Source organism: Diplotaxodon limnothrissa, linkage group LG17 (assembly GCF_057381915.1).
Source record: "Diplotaxodon limnothrissa isolate DT_005_m linkage group LG17, D_limnothrissa_male_GT1.1, whole genome shotgun sequence".
NCBI lineage: Eukaryota > Metazoa > Chordata > Actinopteri > Cichliformes > Cichlidae > Diplotaxodon > Diplotaxodon limnothrissa.
This window is the reverse complement of record NC_140612.1, coordinates 15,583,326-15,601,350: the sequence shown is the minus strand read 5'-3', so window position 1 is coordinate 15,601,350 and position 18,025 is coordinate 15,583,326. Positions and strand designations below refer to the sequence as shown.

General features: G+C 39.6%; 1 protein-coding gene across 4 annotated transcripts in view; it reads left to right on the top strand.

Moving 5' to 3' along the window:
* The window catches only part of mast2 (microtubule associated serine/threonine kinase 2), a 143,152-nt gene that overhangs the window by 93,912 nt on the left and 31,215 nt on the right, over positions 1-18,025 (top strand). For 3 of the 4 annotated variants that reach the window (XM_085376301.1, XM_085376300.1, XM_085376303.1), the window contains 5 exons: positions 847-938; positions 10,373-10,448; positions 11,461-11,481; positions 12,673-12,751; positions 13,877-14,031. In XM_085376301.1, coding sequence (XP_085232427.1) covers positions 847-938; positions 10,373-10,448; positions 11,461-11,481; positions 12,673-12,751; positions 13,877-14,031 — 423 coding nt within the window. The remainder of the gene's footprint in view (positions 1-846; positions 939-10,372; positions 10,449-11,460; positions 11,482-12,672; positions 12,752-13,876; positions 14,032-18,025) is intronic. The other variant, XM_085376302.1, reaches the window with a different exon arrangement.

The following is an 18,025-nucleotide window of genomic DNA, read 5'->3' as shown; positions in this document are numbered from 1 at the left end:
TATGTTTGCGTTTTCATTAAAAACAACATGGGCATCTGCCTTCACGTGCATTGTTCTCAGCCAGTGTTGTCTGAATGTAAGAGGTGGCTGCTGAGCAAATGTGTCACTTTAGAAAGATATCATATCAGCGTACCTGGATGCCACATCACAGCATCCTCTTCCATCTGTAATTTCCCCTGAGTGAAGCTAGCCCTTCCTAAGTCATTACAGGCACACTTGGCTCGGAGCTTCAGAGTAAACAACAAAGTCGAATAATCTTGTGAGCTTATGTTGGAGGTGTTAGCTGTGAAGACTGCCCCCTCATTTCCTCCTCTTCTCCTTCTGTCTAGGGACAGATGTCACAGCTTTAAAGCAGATTGCTCTTTCCTCGACGAGTGTCTTTGGTACAGCAGTATGTACACATCCGTATGAGCATCTTAGCCCAAAGGGGAGCTGAGGTCTCCTACAGAGTACCATCTAACGATGCCTATCTGTTTTTCCCAGCCCAAACCTTTCAGTCTCTTATTTTGTTAAAACTACATCTTCTGCATAAGATGTAATTCAGCTGAGCGCACCTCACTCTATAAGAGTCGATAAGAGTAAACAAGAACAAATGACTAACTTAGCATTCATAAGAGTGTGTGAGGTTATGATGTGCTTTCATAATGTCTGTGACTGGTGATTGTGGCTATGAAATCCCAAGGAACATTTATAGAAGCAAATTCCATGCCAGGAATGTGTCCTTCATTGAAGGTTCTATGAAATCCTTGTACTTATGTAAAGAGTTAATTACCCTGACTTTATTTGTTTCAAATTTGAACTTAGATTAAGCTGAAGTCACTAAATTGCCTTTGTTTTTGTTCTCAGTTGTCGGGCAAGCAACAGGAAGAGCCTGATTGTCACGTCCAGCACTTCGCCCACTTTGCCACGACCACACTCACCTCTGCATGGACACACAGGTAACACACACTCCTTTATATAAACTGCCTTTGATGTTTCAAACTATAGACCTGATATACTCAATACTGTAATATCATCAGTATCCATAGTACCAGTTTCAGTAGTCCAAATCCACTCTCACTGGTAGCATAGCAAAAGTTGCTGAATAAATTATGATGAAAAGGTGATAATTTAGGTGTTGTTTTATTGGAAACTTTGACTCTGCTCAAATGTTGTTGTTCTGCTAAAAGTGTGTAGTAACAGCAGACAAGTTGCATTACATGGAGTCGTGTTGTTTACAATCACACACCAACAAAGCTCAATTAACAGCTCCGGTAGCACACTGAGATCGCACAGTGAGATGTTTGTTTGTGTGAATGAATGCACAGGCTGACATACGGTCAGCTGCCGCAGACAGACTTTTATTTTTAACACTTATTAATAACCATTGTTTTTTATAATGATGCTTTAGCTAATAGTTTGTTGCTGTTGAATATTTAGTACTTTTAATGTTCATCCATTGGTTACTAATTAGTTTGAAATCTGAAATAAAAAAAAATACTTCATTGTTTATTTTCTTTATTGTAAAATTGCTTCAGGGTTTTAACAAAAGCATTTAAATGCCTGGGTAAGTAAAGAAAGTTTTATTTTAAAATGTAATCTTTGTAAATAATAAGCAAATAATATTAGCAAAATGTTCTCCGATTTTAAAGTAATTTTCTCTTATCTGTATAATATGAAACATATTTAGAAAATAAGTATTTTTTGTTAAACAAACCTACTCCTTAAATAAATGTTGCCATTATTATTGATTAGTAAATATTATTATTTGTAATTTAACACCATGTTACTATAATTAAGATGAAATATTTACTTCATCTTAATTATTGTATAGATTGTTACCAATGCATTACTTAGATTTTCACACTTTTAAAACTGACATCATCAAGATATCGTTACAGTAATGCAAGACAGAAGACAGACTGATGGTTGTCTTTGCTGATTGGCTTGAATTCGTATGCATTCCTGCAATATTTGTATAGCTTTTAAAATCACTGAAACATATGCATATATGCTGAGCATGCAGGTGATTATTTTGTTACAATACAATGTTCTTCTGGGAAACCTCGGGTCGAAGGCATTCATGCGAATGTCACTTACCGTTACTCCCACGAACACATTGCTGAAGACGAGGCACAACTCTCATAGGAAGAGCAGTTGCTGATAACAGAAGGATAGTACGTCGCACCACACCTTTGCTGTTCTTTACTATTTTCAAGTTACAAAGAAAAGAGTCTGAAGTGGCTCAGTCTCCAGACACCTTACTTCATAATCTGACTGAGCCTCTGTGAGATCCACTCGCTCTGAAATGCACATAACACAGAGAATAACGTGTCAGCATCCAGTTCCCCAAACCCATCCAACAACTCCCTAAAGATCTTGAATCCATGTCCCAACTGTTTTTGGACAACAGGGGAGTCCCCAATATGGGTGAATTTTGTTTTGTTTTTTTGGATAGTGTATAAATTTTCTGGACTGTATAATCTGAGGGCACTCTGGCACAATTAGCAGTAGTTTCTTGACAGAATTTTGATTGCTTAATCTCATCAGATAAAAAGAAGTCAAGCACCTTGACAATAATTTTGCATAACCACTGATTTGCTGGGTGACTTAGATTTGCCAAATTTGATGAAGTGGAAGCAGCTTCCCAATGATTTTATGTGCTTTAGCCTTTTGTAATGTGCTAGAGCACATAAAATCATTGGGAAGCTGCTTCCACTTCGTCAAATTTGGCAAATTGGTATTGCATTTTCTTGTCTCCCTGTGTAAGGTCAGTGTCTATAACTTTAAGCTGATCTTGCAGCAGGAAATACATCAAGATTAGATTTTGCCTTGATCTTTGACAAACTGACACATTTATAGAAAGAAAAATATTTCACCCTTATCAAATACTCTTGAAATACTCCTGAGAAGAAGCAGGCAAGAGTCACTTCAAAAGGATTCCACCCACCATGCCATCATACGTACGTTCGCTATGAAAAAGTGTGTGTGCTGATATTAGAAGCTGTATGCACACACACCAAATGATTCGATGAAATGTGTGCTAACAAAATGTCTTCTGAACACATCTGACAGGAAGACAAGCGCACAAACCCACCAACCCACACACCCACCCATCCTCTCCTCCACCCTTCGAATGTATAGATGGAAAAGAGATGGAAAAAAGAAAAACTATGATTGATGGTGCCTGAAGGGGACTGAGCGAAGGAATCAAAATATAGACTGAAACAGCAGAATGGAAAAGGATTATTGGTGGCAGTAACTGAATGGGAGGAGAGAGAGCGAGAGCTCAATGAATATGAAAGATGGAAAGATGGTAAAATATTGAGGAGAGAATATTAAGGAGAGGCTGCGTGACACAGAGAAACACTCATTACCATGTTGTGTTTACCTTCACCCGATAGTGGTAGTAGTGTTTCTTTGGGTGGGTGACATCGCCTCAAAATTATATTGGCAATAACAATATTTCGGACAATATGAGAAAAAGTTTTCTTAACATGGTAAAATAAACTTAAATTCCAAAAGAGTTAAATAACAAACAGCAACAAAACCAGCAACAATTTAAATTTTAATAGCGTTTTAAAATTTAGTGCAAATAAATTTTGCAAACATGCTAAATCCAGCTCAGTTAAAGACTTTTTACTGCACAGTGCTGGTTTATACTGTTTAAACAAGTATTGTTTGGTCAGTCAGTCAAATGAAGTTTAAAAGCCACTTTGTAAATGTAAAGTTTATTTTTACTCTTGTAACATTCTTTCTCAGACACTGATCTCAAACCATTTTCTGAAGCCACCAAAATATATATTTAAATATTGATATCCTGATACTGATTTCATAAACTACTCATGAACTATGAAACACAGGCTTAGAGCCAAGCAATCAGCGAGCCTTTGCTACTGATGGGAGCTTTGTCATCCTCCACTCCCCACAGCATAGCACAAGCACTGTTTTATTTTGGCACCAGTCTATTGTGTGACTGGCGACCTTGGTGTCAGTGAATGATCATTTATACAAGAGCTGCTGTTCACCATAAAGTAAATTGCTGTCTTCCCTGAATATCAGCTGAATATCTATAGGTTGTAGTCCTGTGGTTAGTGTATGGTTTCTGTTCTGACTAAAAGGTGCACAGATTCTACTTGTATGCTGAAGCACTGATCTGTTAATCAGATTTTCCTGTATTTCATTATGCTGTGAAATGACACAGGAACAATACTGTGATGGCTGAAGTTAGCAAAAGACAATGGAAAGGGTTGGAAATAAAAGACATGTTGTTTTTGTTTTTGAGAGGGGGTTTTAAACTGTTTTTGGCAGCTCACTGAGAGGATAAAAAAATTCACCATCATCCATCCATCCATCCATCCATCTTCATCCGCTTTATCCGAGGCCGGGTCGCGGGGGCAGCAGCCTAAGCAAAGAGGCCCAGACCTCCCTCTCCCCAGCCACCTCCTCCAGCTTATCCGGGGGAATACCAAGCCGTTCCCAGGCCAGCCGAGAGATATAATCTCTCCAGCGTGTCCTAGGTCTGCCCCGGGGCCTCCTCCCGGTGGGACATGCCTGGAACACCTCACCCAGGAGGCGCCCAGGGGGCATCCTTGTCAGATGCCTGAACCACCTCAGCTGGCTCCTTTCGATGTGGAGTAATTCACCATCATACATTACTTATTTGACATGATGATTTTCTTTTCATAGTTTCATATCTGACTGGATAGATGTCCTACGGGGCATCTGCAGTGCGTAGAAGTGATCTGTGGTTGCCTGTTTGTATTCACAGTGTGGTTTGCTGTTACTAATACTGTACACTTCTTTTGCTCCATTCTTCTATCTTCCCTTCCTCCTCTCCATTTACATCTTCCAGCTGCTACATTGCCATGGTAACTGTGCCACTAGTCCTGCAGTGCTGTCTATGTGTCCTAGACCCTGCGCAGGAATTAAATACCTCTAATTAAACAGCACTAATTAAAGATGCTGTTTTTCATTTTCTGTCCTGTTACACTTTGTTTAGTTTGAATCTGTTTACTTGAATAATGTAAATTTTGGTTTCATATCACGTGTGAACACAGCTCCACACTTCCACTGTAACTGTCTAATCCAGGCTGTGATATCTCATTGTAGACACGAACTGATTAATATGAACCACTGGAGGTTAAGCCTTGTCCTTTCATTCCCTTTTCCTCCTTCTCAGTCTCTCGCTCTTGCCATAATCCTGAATTTCATCATAGTTTCAATCACCAAGCCATTTGCTGCTAATCAGATGGAAATTCTTCAGTCTAATATCCTGAGGGTCTGATGAGCACCAATCCTCTCCAAAAAAAAAAGACTTATTAAATGTTGGAGGTCTGCATGAATCCCTTGTTGCCTCTCTCATGATCTCTTTTTCTCCTCTCTTGATATTTTTGTAATGTTTTAACATCAAGCTTCATTTTCTCTTCTCTTCTCCCCCATTTACTCACACAGAATATCTCCATCTTTTCTATTTGTTTCACTTCACCAGCCCGTAGTTTCCGCTCTCCTGGCTGACAGAAAGCTGTTATTTGGTAAAGGTCAGCTTGTGATTGGCAGCTATACGCTCTGAGTCGAGATGAATACTGTCAAACCACTGCTCATTTTTGCAATTGTAATGAAGGACTGCAAGAAAGATGGCTTTTCTTTTGTTCAGTTTCATGTCACAGACTCAAGGCTAAATATATTTATACATACATATGCATGTATTGCACATTTCTTTTTACCCCTTCCCCAATTATTTTGATTTCCCCACCTCGTCTTCACCGGAGAGGGAGCAGGCAAGTGAAAATGAAGAGCCACAGAGTAGATATCACATTTGCATGTATCTGATATGAAAGCATATGTCTTGGTTTTTGCTAAAGTAGGTCACTGTCACTGCAGTTTACTGCAGGAAACCTAAAAATGTGACAGCAAAGTAGCTTCTATATATGGTGTGATGAGACTTCTTACTACATGCACTCAGTTATAATTTACATTTCACTTCACTTTTTCTTATTCAGGTGCAAAATTCATGCCACAGTGTTTTTTCATAGATTCCATAGTGATTTTTCTTTGGAAACTATTTGATTGTGGCATAATTATAACTGACTGTGGTGTCAGTTGAGACTGCACGATCAATAGATGGACACATTGCTGCTATTTCACTTTACTGCAGTACATATAAAGACACACATGGGAGATCCACAAAGCATAGACGTGATCTTAGATCAGGTCTGTTTGAGTTTTCAAGTCGGCTCTAATCTCTGTCAAAAAACGTGGAGAGTTCAGTCCAAAATACTTGCGAGCAATCGACTCAGCACTCATGATTTGCATGTTGTGTTGAACATACATTATATGTCAGTAGGGCTGCCACAAACGATTATTTTGATAGTCGACTAGTCACCGATTATTTTTTGCGATTAGTCAACTAATCAGATCATCATCCATTGGAGTAAAACGTACAGCTTATTGCACCAGCATGCATCTGCTCTTATATAACGATCATTAGCTTACAGCTTTAAGTGTTTAAGGTGTGTGCTAACTAAAAATAAAGACAAGATGATAGTTTATTAAATTTTAATGAAATTTGCAGATTGTTTCGGTGAAGTTTAATAAACTCCTTGCTATCTAAAATCTAACGGGACACTGGAGTATATTCTCGAGCATCTCACACTTCTGATAATCAGCTGTCTGCTTGACGTTTATTCAGCTGTGTAAAAACTATAACTTTAATCTCAGACAAACCGATTTACTCAGGAACAAATAAAATACTAAAAAAAAAGCCAAACAATAACATTTGTAAGTTATCTAAGTGACTTATATATGTTTAACCTGAGTAGCGAAAGACGGTGGTGGGTTTGAAAACAATTTGCAGGGAGTCCGGTGTTCTCACGGCTCTAGTGACCTTGCCCCCGGCTAGCTATCGAGCTAATGGGTAACAGACGTCTCCGAAAACGTCGGAGCGCTTTTGAAAATATGTGGTGTCCTGATAAACTGAGCAGATATTTGAGGTTTACACAGCTACATTCTCGCCTGAAAATATGTTAAACGTTTATTTTGTGACCCAGAAAGAATAATAAGAGTAATATTAAAACTAACTAGCTGCCGCCATTGTTGGAAACTGAGCTGGGCTGCGCTATGAATTCTGGGACAGAGCTACTTCTTCGTCTTCGGGGTTTAACGGCAGCTGGCATCCTTGTACATGCAGTGCTGCCATCTTCTGTCTCAGTCCGTTATTACACTCTTAAATCCTGCTACTTATTCCTGCGTCTTTTGTGATCTTACAAAGCTTCAAACGACGCGTCGACTATTAAATCAGTCGTCGACGATTTTGATAGTCGACGTAATCGTGACTAGTCGACAAATCGTGGCAGCCCTATATGTCAGTAAGTCCATTAGCTCATGGACTTATAATTGTGAAGGTGTTAATACACACAAGTATTAAATACATATCAATATATTATTTGGCAAAAACCTGCAGGTGCTGTGAGTGTCTTCCCCATAAAAGAGGATACCACAGGCTGGGAGAGCAAATAGCGAAGGAATGTCTAGTTTTTATGTTTCATGACAATCTGTTCGGTCTTTGGTGACTAAAAAAAGGATTAAAGTGACTTTCTTTTGTGGTGAAACACTGCGTGACTGCGTGTCCTGTGCGTGCATCTGGTACTCTTGTCATCAACCTATGAGCACAAACACATTCTCGTGCAAAAACGTCTGAGGAGACCTAAACATCCTTTCTAAACACAAACACACCAGTTGACCCATCGCTGATGTGTCTGATTTCTCTTTGCTGAGAGAGATGGATCTTAAATAATGTCCACGCACATATGCACACACAGTTCTAAGTATAGTATAAAATATGAACAGGGAGGATCGGTGCAGTGGGTGAGCCTGCTAACAGCTCCAGGGACAACTCCATGTCCTTTTAAATGCAACTTCAGCAGCATCCTTGCAGCCATACTACATCATGTATAAGACATTTGACACAAGTAAGATGTACACTAACAAGCAATCTGTCTGACTAATAACCTACCTGTTCACTCCAATATGTTCATACATGTTCTGCACAGCCAACTAGACAGACAGAGGTTCCCATCTGACGACAATCAAATGCTCGCATTAATATTTGAGTTTCTGCTCTGTCCAGACATGCTGCGGAGAAAACTGCATAATTGATGTGGAAATGTCCGACTACTTAATCTCTCCTCCTGTTTTTGAGGCAGCCAGCCGTTCCTCTGCTATTCATCTGTGTTCACCCTTTCTTCCTTCAGCCTCATTCTGCTGAATTATTATCAGAGTGCTGTTTCTCCCTGCAGATACTGACCGTGAATATCCATTCCACTGCTTTTGCTCGGATATGTCAGCATATTTAATTAAAAAAATGTCAGCTTTATTAAACAGAGGATCATCTGTGGCTTCTGTGGCAATGGCTGCATTATGAGCTTCACAGTCAATTCAAGCTGTTCTGGAGATATTTGGTGTTCAGTGAAGAGAAATGTTTCCCTTCTGTGTTGAAGTTGAAGCAGAAATTGAGTGTTTGTGTCCCCAGTTTCTCAAACTAAGTTATTGTTTAGCTACTTACACGTGATTTTGTTTGGGGAAGCTGTTTTTTCTTCCCCTTTATCCAGTTAAAAGTAATTAACTCACTGATTGCCACAATCATTATATGATGTGTTATCAGTCTAAGTGATGTAAAAGGAGTTAACTGAACTGCATTCATTTATCTTTGTATATTTTCAGCAGTGTAATAGTAAATGTAAAAAGCAGGTGGTTCACCTACTTTATCTTAATCTAAATTTTTAACTCCACCTTTCTGTGTGATTCAAGAAGACAGACGAGTCATTCCTTTAAGATCTTTACCTTTTACTTTCCCCTGTGTGCTCGTTCACTTAATGAGACACTCAATCAGGTTGTGAGAGAGCCCATCTTCTTTCCTCTCTGTCTTCTATTACAGCCACTTCCCCTGTTTATTTATTTATTTATTTTTCCTATTTATTTTCTGCATATCGCCCACGCTTCTTCTCTTCATACATCTTACATTCGGATTCTCATTTTGCTCTTGTCTTGTTCAAGGTCAGAAATTTAAAGTGATGGAGAATAAAGGAAAACAAATGAATGAGCAGAACACTTAACGCATGCTCTGTTTTCACAGTGAGGGCCTTTTTATCTTCCCATTCATATTTTCAGGTTGGTAAATGCAGCAGGAAGATGTCTTGCAGCACAAATAATTCATTCTGTAAAGTTTTAAGAACCCCAGTATGAACAATACTGCACAGATGAAAGAAGGCATATTTATTTAATGTTTGCGTCAAAGGAAATCTTCTGGTCAAAAATAACTTGGTGATGTCATCGAGAGTAGGTTTCTGGTTAGACCCTGTACAGAAGAAGACATTTATAAAAATATAATAGTATATTATAGTCCAAGTATTTGGTTTGGGTTGGGATGGAAATATTTGCAGTGTTTTGTAGTAATACTGCTCAAGCAAAGTATCTATAAGGTGAAAAATATTAGTCCTGGCATGGAACAAATCTCCGACACAGTTACTGAATTTACCTCTAATGCATCTTACTAGTCAGTAGGTAATGAGCTAAGAGGGTAAAGTAAAAGGAAGTTAACCAGCTTTTGGTAAAGACAAAGTTTTCTTTTTTCTGATCCACAGATATTATTTTGTATTTGAGATTACTGTCTTGAGTAAGCACATATCTTTGCTATGTTTTATTATTGATATAATGATATCATTACTGGGAGCCGTTACTTGGGCTTTGATCAGAGTAGTAATACAAAGTCCCTCTGCCTCTTTCTTTATTATTTTGTCTTGGATTTTTATTTCCTTGAACTCCACTTAAAAAAGACATCTCACATCTTTATCATCAGTCTCAGTTGCCAGTTGTGCGTTTGCAGACATCCCCTTTTCCTCTTCTGCATCTTTGCATCTTCTTTTCCGTGATCATGGTTGGTTGGCATGCTCACTGGCATCAGCATGATGCGCTGATCCCTGATACAAACAATAGTAGCACCAAGTTGCTGAGCAACAATGACATGAGATGACAAGTCCAGAGATGACAAAAAAACCCCAAAAAACATTTTTCTTACCTATTTGCATAGTCTGTGGTGTAATTTTCTTAAATCTCTTTTCACTGAGCAAATTCACTGGATTAAGACTTCACACATTGTCTTTTATTAGTAAAATGGCACACGTTAACAAAACACATCCCGATCAGTTACTTCATGGCTGATGAGAAGTTAATTAAGGTAATCGGATATGATTTTCATTCCCTGTGATTCTCCCTGAATTAGCTGCCACAAAAGTGTTCACTGTGTTAAAGAAAGAACTCATCACGTGAACACAGATGTAGGTTTTCTGTCTGTCTTACTGTCATTCCTGCTTATTCCTTTACTTCTGTTTTTCAGGGACCAGCCCACTGGACAGTCCTCGCAACTTCTCTCCCAACACAGCTGCACACTTCTCCTTTGTTCCTGCTCGCAGGTAAGACTTCCATTTATGTGCTAAGGATGTTTGTGTTTGCAGTCACACATGTAAAAAACACAGAAGCGCTGTTGTCCTCAATAAACAAACTGATTGTATTAGTGATCATTAGCTCTTACCAGTTCTTTTCAGTTTTAAGTTATACAGTACATCAGGAAAAAAAATAGAAATAAAGTATTAGATTGCAGATGTTGAGCCCAAATAGATAAGGTGTACTTCATCTTTTAATGTCCGTATCTTTGAAACAGTGTTAAACAACTCAGTGACCTATGAGAGCTGAGCAGCTGCTGATGTAAATGAGTGTGTGAGCTGATGAGGAGGCAAATTTGTAAATACTATTTTACATATCTTATCTTTAAAAGATCTGTACTCTCATATCTGTGCCGTGGCTAGCGTATGTTGCTAACTTCCGGGAACTATTGTGAGACACTGTGATCCCTAGCTGTGGTGGGGGGGTTGGAATCTATTTGATTGAACTGAGACTCTCCATTCGAGGACTGAGCCGAACAGGCAGGCTGTTTGCACGACGACGTCATCAAACACCGAGACACTGTGTGTGTGAGGTGCAGCAGCGAAAAGGAGCATTAGTGCTGATTTGAATTGGAAATCCCTCTCTGTCCAGCCACTGACCTCAGAGCTGCCGCTGCTCAGCACACTGTGGGGTGAGAGGGACACCGTGTGGTGGAGTCTGATATGACGGGCCTACTGTTCCTACTCGCATAAAAGCCTTATTTTACCAGAAACACTTTCATTTAAATGTATTTTTCATTTGGCTTTGCATGAAAATAATTGTGCTTGTTGTCATAAAATAAAAAATACATATGGCTTGCAACAAAAAGTGTGCCACTCTGCACTGCCAACAAAGTATCAGCAGTTAAACGTTTTTCTTTATCAGATATGTTTTGTTTGGAAAACCAACTGAGGCAATTTGCATCTATTTTTCAGTCTGTGTGACAGCAATAAAAATAAATAAATAAATAAAAAGAAAACCATTGTCTTGTCTTCTTCACAGCCATGGACACAGGTCTGACAGGTAATGTCTCCATTCTGACCTCTGACTTTTCCGCCTGCCTCTTCCTGCCCTCTGTCCTGCATGACTCAGCACACACACACACACTTATCTCTGCTTTTTTTTAATAAGTAGAGATAAGAATGACATGAAAAAGCATCCTCTTGTTTTTTTCTATTGGTGAATACTCAAACATTCTCATTTGTTCTCACAAAACACTTCCACAGGGGAAATCCATTTTCAGTTATGGCTCTTCAGGCTAGCCTCTCCTGTACTCTCTCCTCTGTTCACCACCTGTTTTAGGAATTCAAACATCCTAAATAGCAAGACCAGGAGTGTTCCTTTTGAAGAAGAAGGGTAATAAGGAGTGAAGTCAATCAGACACCAGTGGGGGGGGCAGAAGAAGGAAGGAATAACAAAGAAAAGCACAAGAGGAACTAACCTTCAAAATAAAAGTGGAACTAAATTGAATGAGGGACAGTCCCGAGACAACAGGAATATGTAGACAGACAAGGTAACACGAGAAATATGAAGACCCCCCAGAACACGTAGGCAATAGAGAGACAAAAAAACAAAAGAGAGAATTGCATCCATAAACAAATATCATAATGAACACCACAGGGTTTTGTTTTGTTTTTTTAGAGGAAAAACAAATCATTTTTTAGACATTTAAATAAGTGCTTTTATGATCTTTTTATAAATTTCTTCAAAAATCTCCAGAAGAAGTTTCACTCGTTTTAGCCAAAAGTGTAAAACAAAAAGAAATGAAATACTTGCGAGATGTTTTTAAAGTCGGACATGTTTAATTGGATTTGGAGCTGAGACACAGAAGGGGTAAGGAGGCACTTCAGGTTTGTTAGGATGAATATTTACTGAAAGTGACAAAAAGCTGGCTAATGTTTGATAACCAGAAGGTATTTGTGAAGTAAAGAATCCGGCTTTTCTGACACAGGATGAGCTGTCGAGTCTGTGAACTCTGTGGTGCTTCTCTTTACGTGTGCAAAGTCTCAGTGGATGCTTTTTGCACACATTAGGTTCCATGCTATCTTTCCGCTTCACCTTTTCTTCCACCCACTGTAATACTTTTCCACTGTATGTGACACTACTTCATCTTGTTATTCTGGCTGTGGAGAATATGTGGTATTTCACTGAAAATGATCATTGAGTGCTGATGTCTTCATTCATTTTCTTTAATGTTCGCTCTTTGTTTTTAAGGACGGATGGCAGACGCTGGTCTCTCGCTTCATTGCCTTCCTCTGGATATGGCACTAACACTCCCAGTTCCACTGTCTCGGTAAATAAATTCACTATACTCTGTCTATGCATGTATTTGTATGTCTGCTGTAGTGATCTATAGACTCATCCATGAAAACTAGAAACACATACTTTATTTCACTTACTACAAAGCTGCAAAACTGCCGTAGCCTCCACTGCTGATTCCTTCATTCTGATACCTTACTGTGTACTTCTGCGTCCTACTCTTTTTCTTTCCCTCACTCTTAGGGACATGTCAAATGTCCCACTTGGTCTTATTCTCCTCCTTGTCCTTTACCTTCTGCTGTTCTTTCATCTCCCTTTTTTAAAATTGCACACTTCCTCTGTGGCTCCTGCCTTTAAAATGAGACTTGCTGTGCATCAAAGGCAGCAGCCTGGCTAAGTTGTCTGAGAAGCCGTGAACTTGAGCATCCAGACTAACACAATCATTGTAGTAAGAGAGAACCGAGCCCCCCTTCTCTTTTATCTTATTCGGACAAATAAGACCTTTGTTGTGTGAATTTCACCCTAACTGGTGGGGTTTTTTTTTATGCTGTATGCCCTTTCTGTCACAACCCCAAAAGGATTCGTGCCTCCTACTGAAATCAAACCAGGGACTTTTCACTTGTCAGCTTTAGAAACTCACATTCACTGAAGTTCAGCTTAAAGTTGTTTGGAAAACCTTTCCAGTAGTGGAATTGCAAAGCTACATACATTATAATTTGATGACACACAGATTTACAGCTATGCCAAGCACTTCATTCTTCAGTCTTTCCACTCTGTTTTTCTGTGTAGAAACACCAGGAATTCCTGCAAGGACAGACTACCACAAATTGTTCCAGCTAGAGATAATGCTAGAATGTCCTTGCGCCAATTTCCATTTAGAGCACTTTAACTTTTCAAAAATACATCATACAAGCAAAAATTGTTTTAGCCTGTAGTATAATCCTAGCTTAGCTCCCTTCAAACCTTACAGGCATTTCCAGCTTTGAGTAATCTGCTTTTCCTGTCCCTTTCTCCTCTAATGAGAAGGGGACTAAACTTTACTCCAAAGACAAACTCAACCCAGAGTTCTTCTAATCCCAGTTTAGCTCCGGCGTAACTCCTCACTGTAGCTTCAGTGCTGGTTGTAATCTATGCTCCGTTTGTGCTCCTCCTCTCACAGTCCTCCTGTTCATCCCAGGAGAAGCTGCACCAGCTGCCCTTCCAGCCCACACCTGACGAGCTGCACTTCCTTACCAAACACTTCAGCTCTGAGAGCATCACAGATGAGGAGGGACGACGCTCCCCCGCCATGAGACCACGGTCCCGCAGCCTAAGGTAGGAGCTCTGGGCTAGCTCACAAGATATACTCTGATTGGATCCAGCAAAATGCCACATGAAACCCAGCCTACGTGTTAGCGGAAAGCAGAAATGAACGATAAAGCAAATGCCCTCCATTTTTTCTATAGCTGCTAGAGGCTTCCTGCAAAAGAAAAACCCTTGTAGGGCCCAGACGCACAAACCCTGCTTGCTATTCAAAGAAGAGTTGATGCAACACATGTCTCTGCTAAACATGTCTCTCTCAATTTTGTTTTACATTCAAAGGGAGCATATAATTTTCAAAAAGGAGTATAGTTTCTCAGCTTAATCAACCAGTATTATGTCTTTGTAAAATGTACAATTTTACAAACAATGTAGATCTTTTTGCACTTGTAGGTGCAGACCATTCAGATCAAGTCAGTACTTGAATTTAAAAGTAATCTCATAAATGTATCCTTTCTGTCCCGTGATCTAGAGATGGCTTTTCTCACCTTCAATTTGTGTCAGAAAAAGTGATGCAACGTAGCTTTATCAGTCAGTCCTGGATGATGATTGCTCATTTTGAGTGTAAAGTTGCTGGGCCTTCATTGGTCTGTAGAGGAGGCTCACACTGCTGCGCCCCTTCACTTGTGGAGGTCTGATTTTTAAATACAGCATAGCACTAAAATAGCATTTCACAAAGGATGAACAAACATTAGCAGACCCAGATTGTGTGTGTATTTGTCAGTCTTAAAAAGGTCACACATATTCCTCTGACTTACCCATGACAGGTATAAGTGAGAATAGTCCTCACTGTGACACTCACCTGTCAAACTGTAGCTCTGTCGGTGTTGCGTTGTCTTTGGCCGTCTCCAGCCATCTTTGCTTTTTTGTGATTCTATTTCTGTTCCTGGTTGTCAAGAGATACTTTCAGATTTCACCTCATCCTATCATCTACAGATTTTCTGTATCAGTCCTCTTTAAAATTTCCTTGTATCACACACTTGTTTTGACCCCTTCATCTTTATCCCTGTTTCTTTATGAATAGATATCGAATGCTTTCATCCTATGAGATGAAAGCAGGCAATACCAAGTTACATGGTGTGTATCTGATTAGACTCCCGCTGTGTTTAGTGGTGTGTGTGTGTGTGTGTGTGTGTGTTTGTGTGGTTTGCTATCTCAGGTAATCCACCATCAACAGTGTCCCTATGTAACCTTGATATCTCTCCAGTCAGAAAATAAAATGAAATAAAAAGATCTCAGATGTTACATTTTAGCACCAACCTGCTTCTATCAGAGATAAAAGAAGAGCTGACAAGCACAGAGCACTTGCTGACTGTGAGCAAGTTACTTTACTCTGAGGTGACTTTGAAAAGTGTTTCAACTGTGGCTGGTTGTCAGCCCCCCTCGTATGAAGGAGGAGTGAGCCTCAGCAAAACCCTGACATCATATTAGTCTACCAGCAGTGAGTGTCATTAAAAAGCTTTTAATGAGCAGTCTATAGACAATCTACAAGTTCAGAGGAATAGCCAACAGAAAGCAGTAATAATGTGAGGAGTAAATGCAGTTTAAACGTTTGAAAAGGAAACGCAAAAAGATAAAAGAAGAAGAACAATGAAAGAAATTAACTGGAGTCACTGACTGGACCCATCAGACAAAAGAAGGAGCAAGAGAAGAAGAGTATGTGTATTTGGATGAGAGGCATTATAGTGAACATGAGCTGCAAAGCAATAATATATAATAGAATGATCATGATTTTATCATTCTGTTGTAAGGAATGACCTTCACCATTGTTTTTGTCATTCTCTAGCTTCTTTATTAATTTCATTTTTTGCAGAAGCAAAGTAGGATCATAGATCCGTTTGTATTGTTGGGCTGTTAAGACATCATAGCTAAAACAAAAAATATATATACCTCATATTTATGTAGTAAACAAGGATGTTTAAATACAGAAAAACATTTTTTTTTAAAATTCATATCAGTTTTATACACTCTTCAATCTGTCAGTCATCACCTGGACAGTTTCCATCACCTGAGGGGGTTCCTTCAAGGCTGAGCAGCTCTTGTCTCCTTCCCTTTCACTCTACAGTCTGCAACCATTTCTGTTGGTGAGTGTAGAGGTCAAGCTAACTGATGCAGCACTCCATCATTGCTGCTTCCTTTTTAACAGTCCTTACCGAGCCTGAAGATGTGGCCTGGCTCACTGAATAAATGATGGTCCCACTAAGATCAAACCAGGTGGACTATGTGTCACTGCAGGATTTTTTGGTTGCCACTAAAGTGTCGGCTTAAATCTGACCGTTACTAGCAAAGCCCCCACACAATAACAGCTCCTTCTAAATGATTCATGGTGGGAATGTCACAGGCAGAAACCATGTCTTCTTTTTCTCAGTGTCTGGTAAAGACACAGCAACTGATGAGGGGAGGTGCGCACTACTTAATCTCCGGGGAGCATCTCTGTGACGTCCACACCTTTTTAAGGCTGGTAACTCCAATGAGCTTATACTCAGCAGGCACTGATTCCCTTCTTTGCTCCTCTTTTTCTGAGCCTTTTTCATAACAGTATTTTGCTGTTTTTAAGACTGCACTTCAAAAAGCCTTAAGAGGGCTTTTGCTCTTAATCTTAGCAGTAGCTTGGATCAGCACACCTGACAGCTTTGCTTTCTTCAGTGTTTTTTCTACACTGTGTGTCCAGACTTTTCTCTGGTGCTTTTATGCTGAGCAAACAGCAAAGTCAGAAATGGTAGGTGACTAATTTATCTGACAATTTAAACTTTAACGAATTTCACGCAATAGAAACAAGTTGCGGATTATAGATGAAATGTGTACTTCCAAAGAAAGGCTGTATGCAAACACAAAAAGCTAGAAAATATTTTATAATTATTTTTTTTAAATAGTTGAGTTTAAGCAGCTTAACACAAATTGAAATTCGTGACTGGAAACAGAGCCAGAAAGTAAATGAAGACAAAGTACTGAAATTACACTTTACATCAATTTTGAAAAGAATTTGCACCACTGTTTTAGGATTCACTAAACAAACATACCTTCACTGTTCCTTTATCTTTTCATTAGGTTTTAGCTTGGAGGATTTTAATGACATCATCGATGAATTTTGGTGGTGAAGGCACAACGTGCCCCCCCTCTCTGTCACGCTCAATTAGGCGTCTTATTTCCCCAAGTCAGACGCCTCAGTTGTGAAGCAGCAATGTTATTTTTCTCTGTCTCGCTCTCTCACTCTCTCTTTTTCACACACACACACACACACACACACACACACACACACACACACACACACACACACACACACACACACACACACACGCGCGCACACACACACACACACGCACACACACACACACCAACCAATCATCTCTCCTCCCACCTCACCTCAGCCTTCCCCCAGCCTCACCATCACCGTCTGATTCCCTGTCTCATCTGATTTACTTCAATTATCCTCTGCAGAAATCAGCTCTTTTGCATTTTGAGTGCCTTTTGTCACATGTGGCACCACTTAGAAAGAAAATGGGCCTTCACCCAATGTTTTAATTATCAAATTTCATATCTTTCTGAAAGTATAAATGCTAACTTTCGAACTGCAGCCCCACACTAAAACAAGTGTCCCACAGTTTGCTCCAATATCTCTTCTCCAAGGTCATTTCTCAGAGTAATGACTAAGACGATTTTCGCAGGGATTGCCGCAAGGCAGTTTTTATTTCCCATTACCGCAGAAATATAGCCAGGTTCTAATTAGCCTTTGTCTGGCTTTCTTATGTTATTCATCCAGAGGATTTCACTCTGGCGTCCGCTACCGCACACTGAATGGGAGATTTATTTTAATATCTGCTCAGGCTGCTCACAGGCATGAGCGCCCAACAAGAAGAACACAAAGAAGACACCAATGATATACTGTGAAAATTAAGAAAGTGCCTCAGGCTGTTTTGGACAAACTCCACCTCCTTTACTTACTGAGCCCTGTGGCAGAGCTACAGGTTTTGATTGATTTTCTCTTTCCTTAAAGGCACACGGACATTAA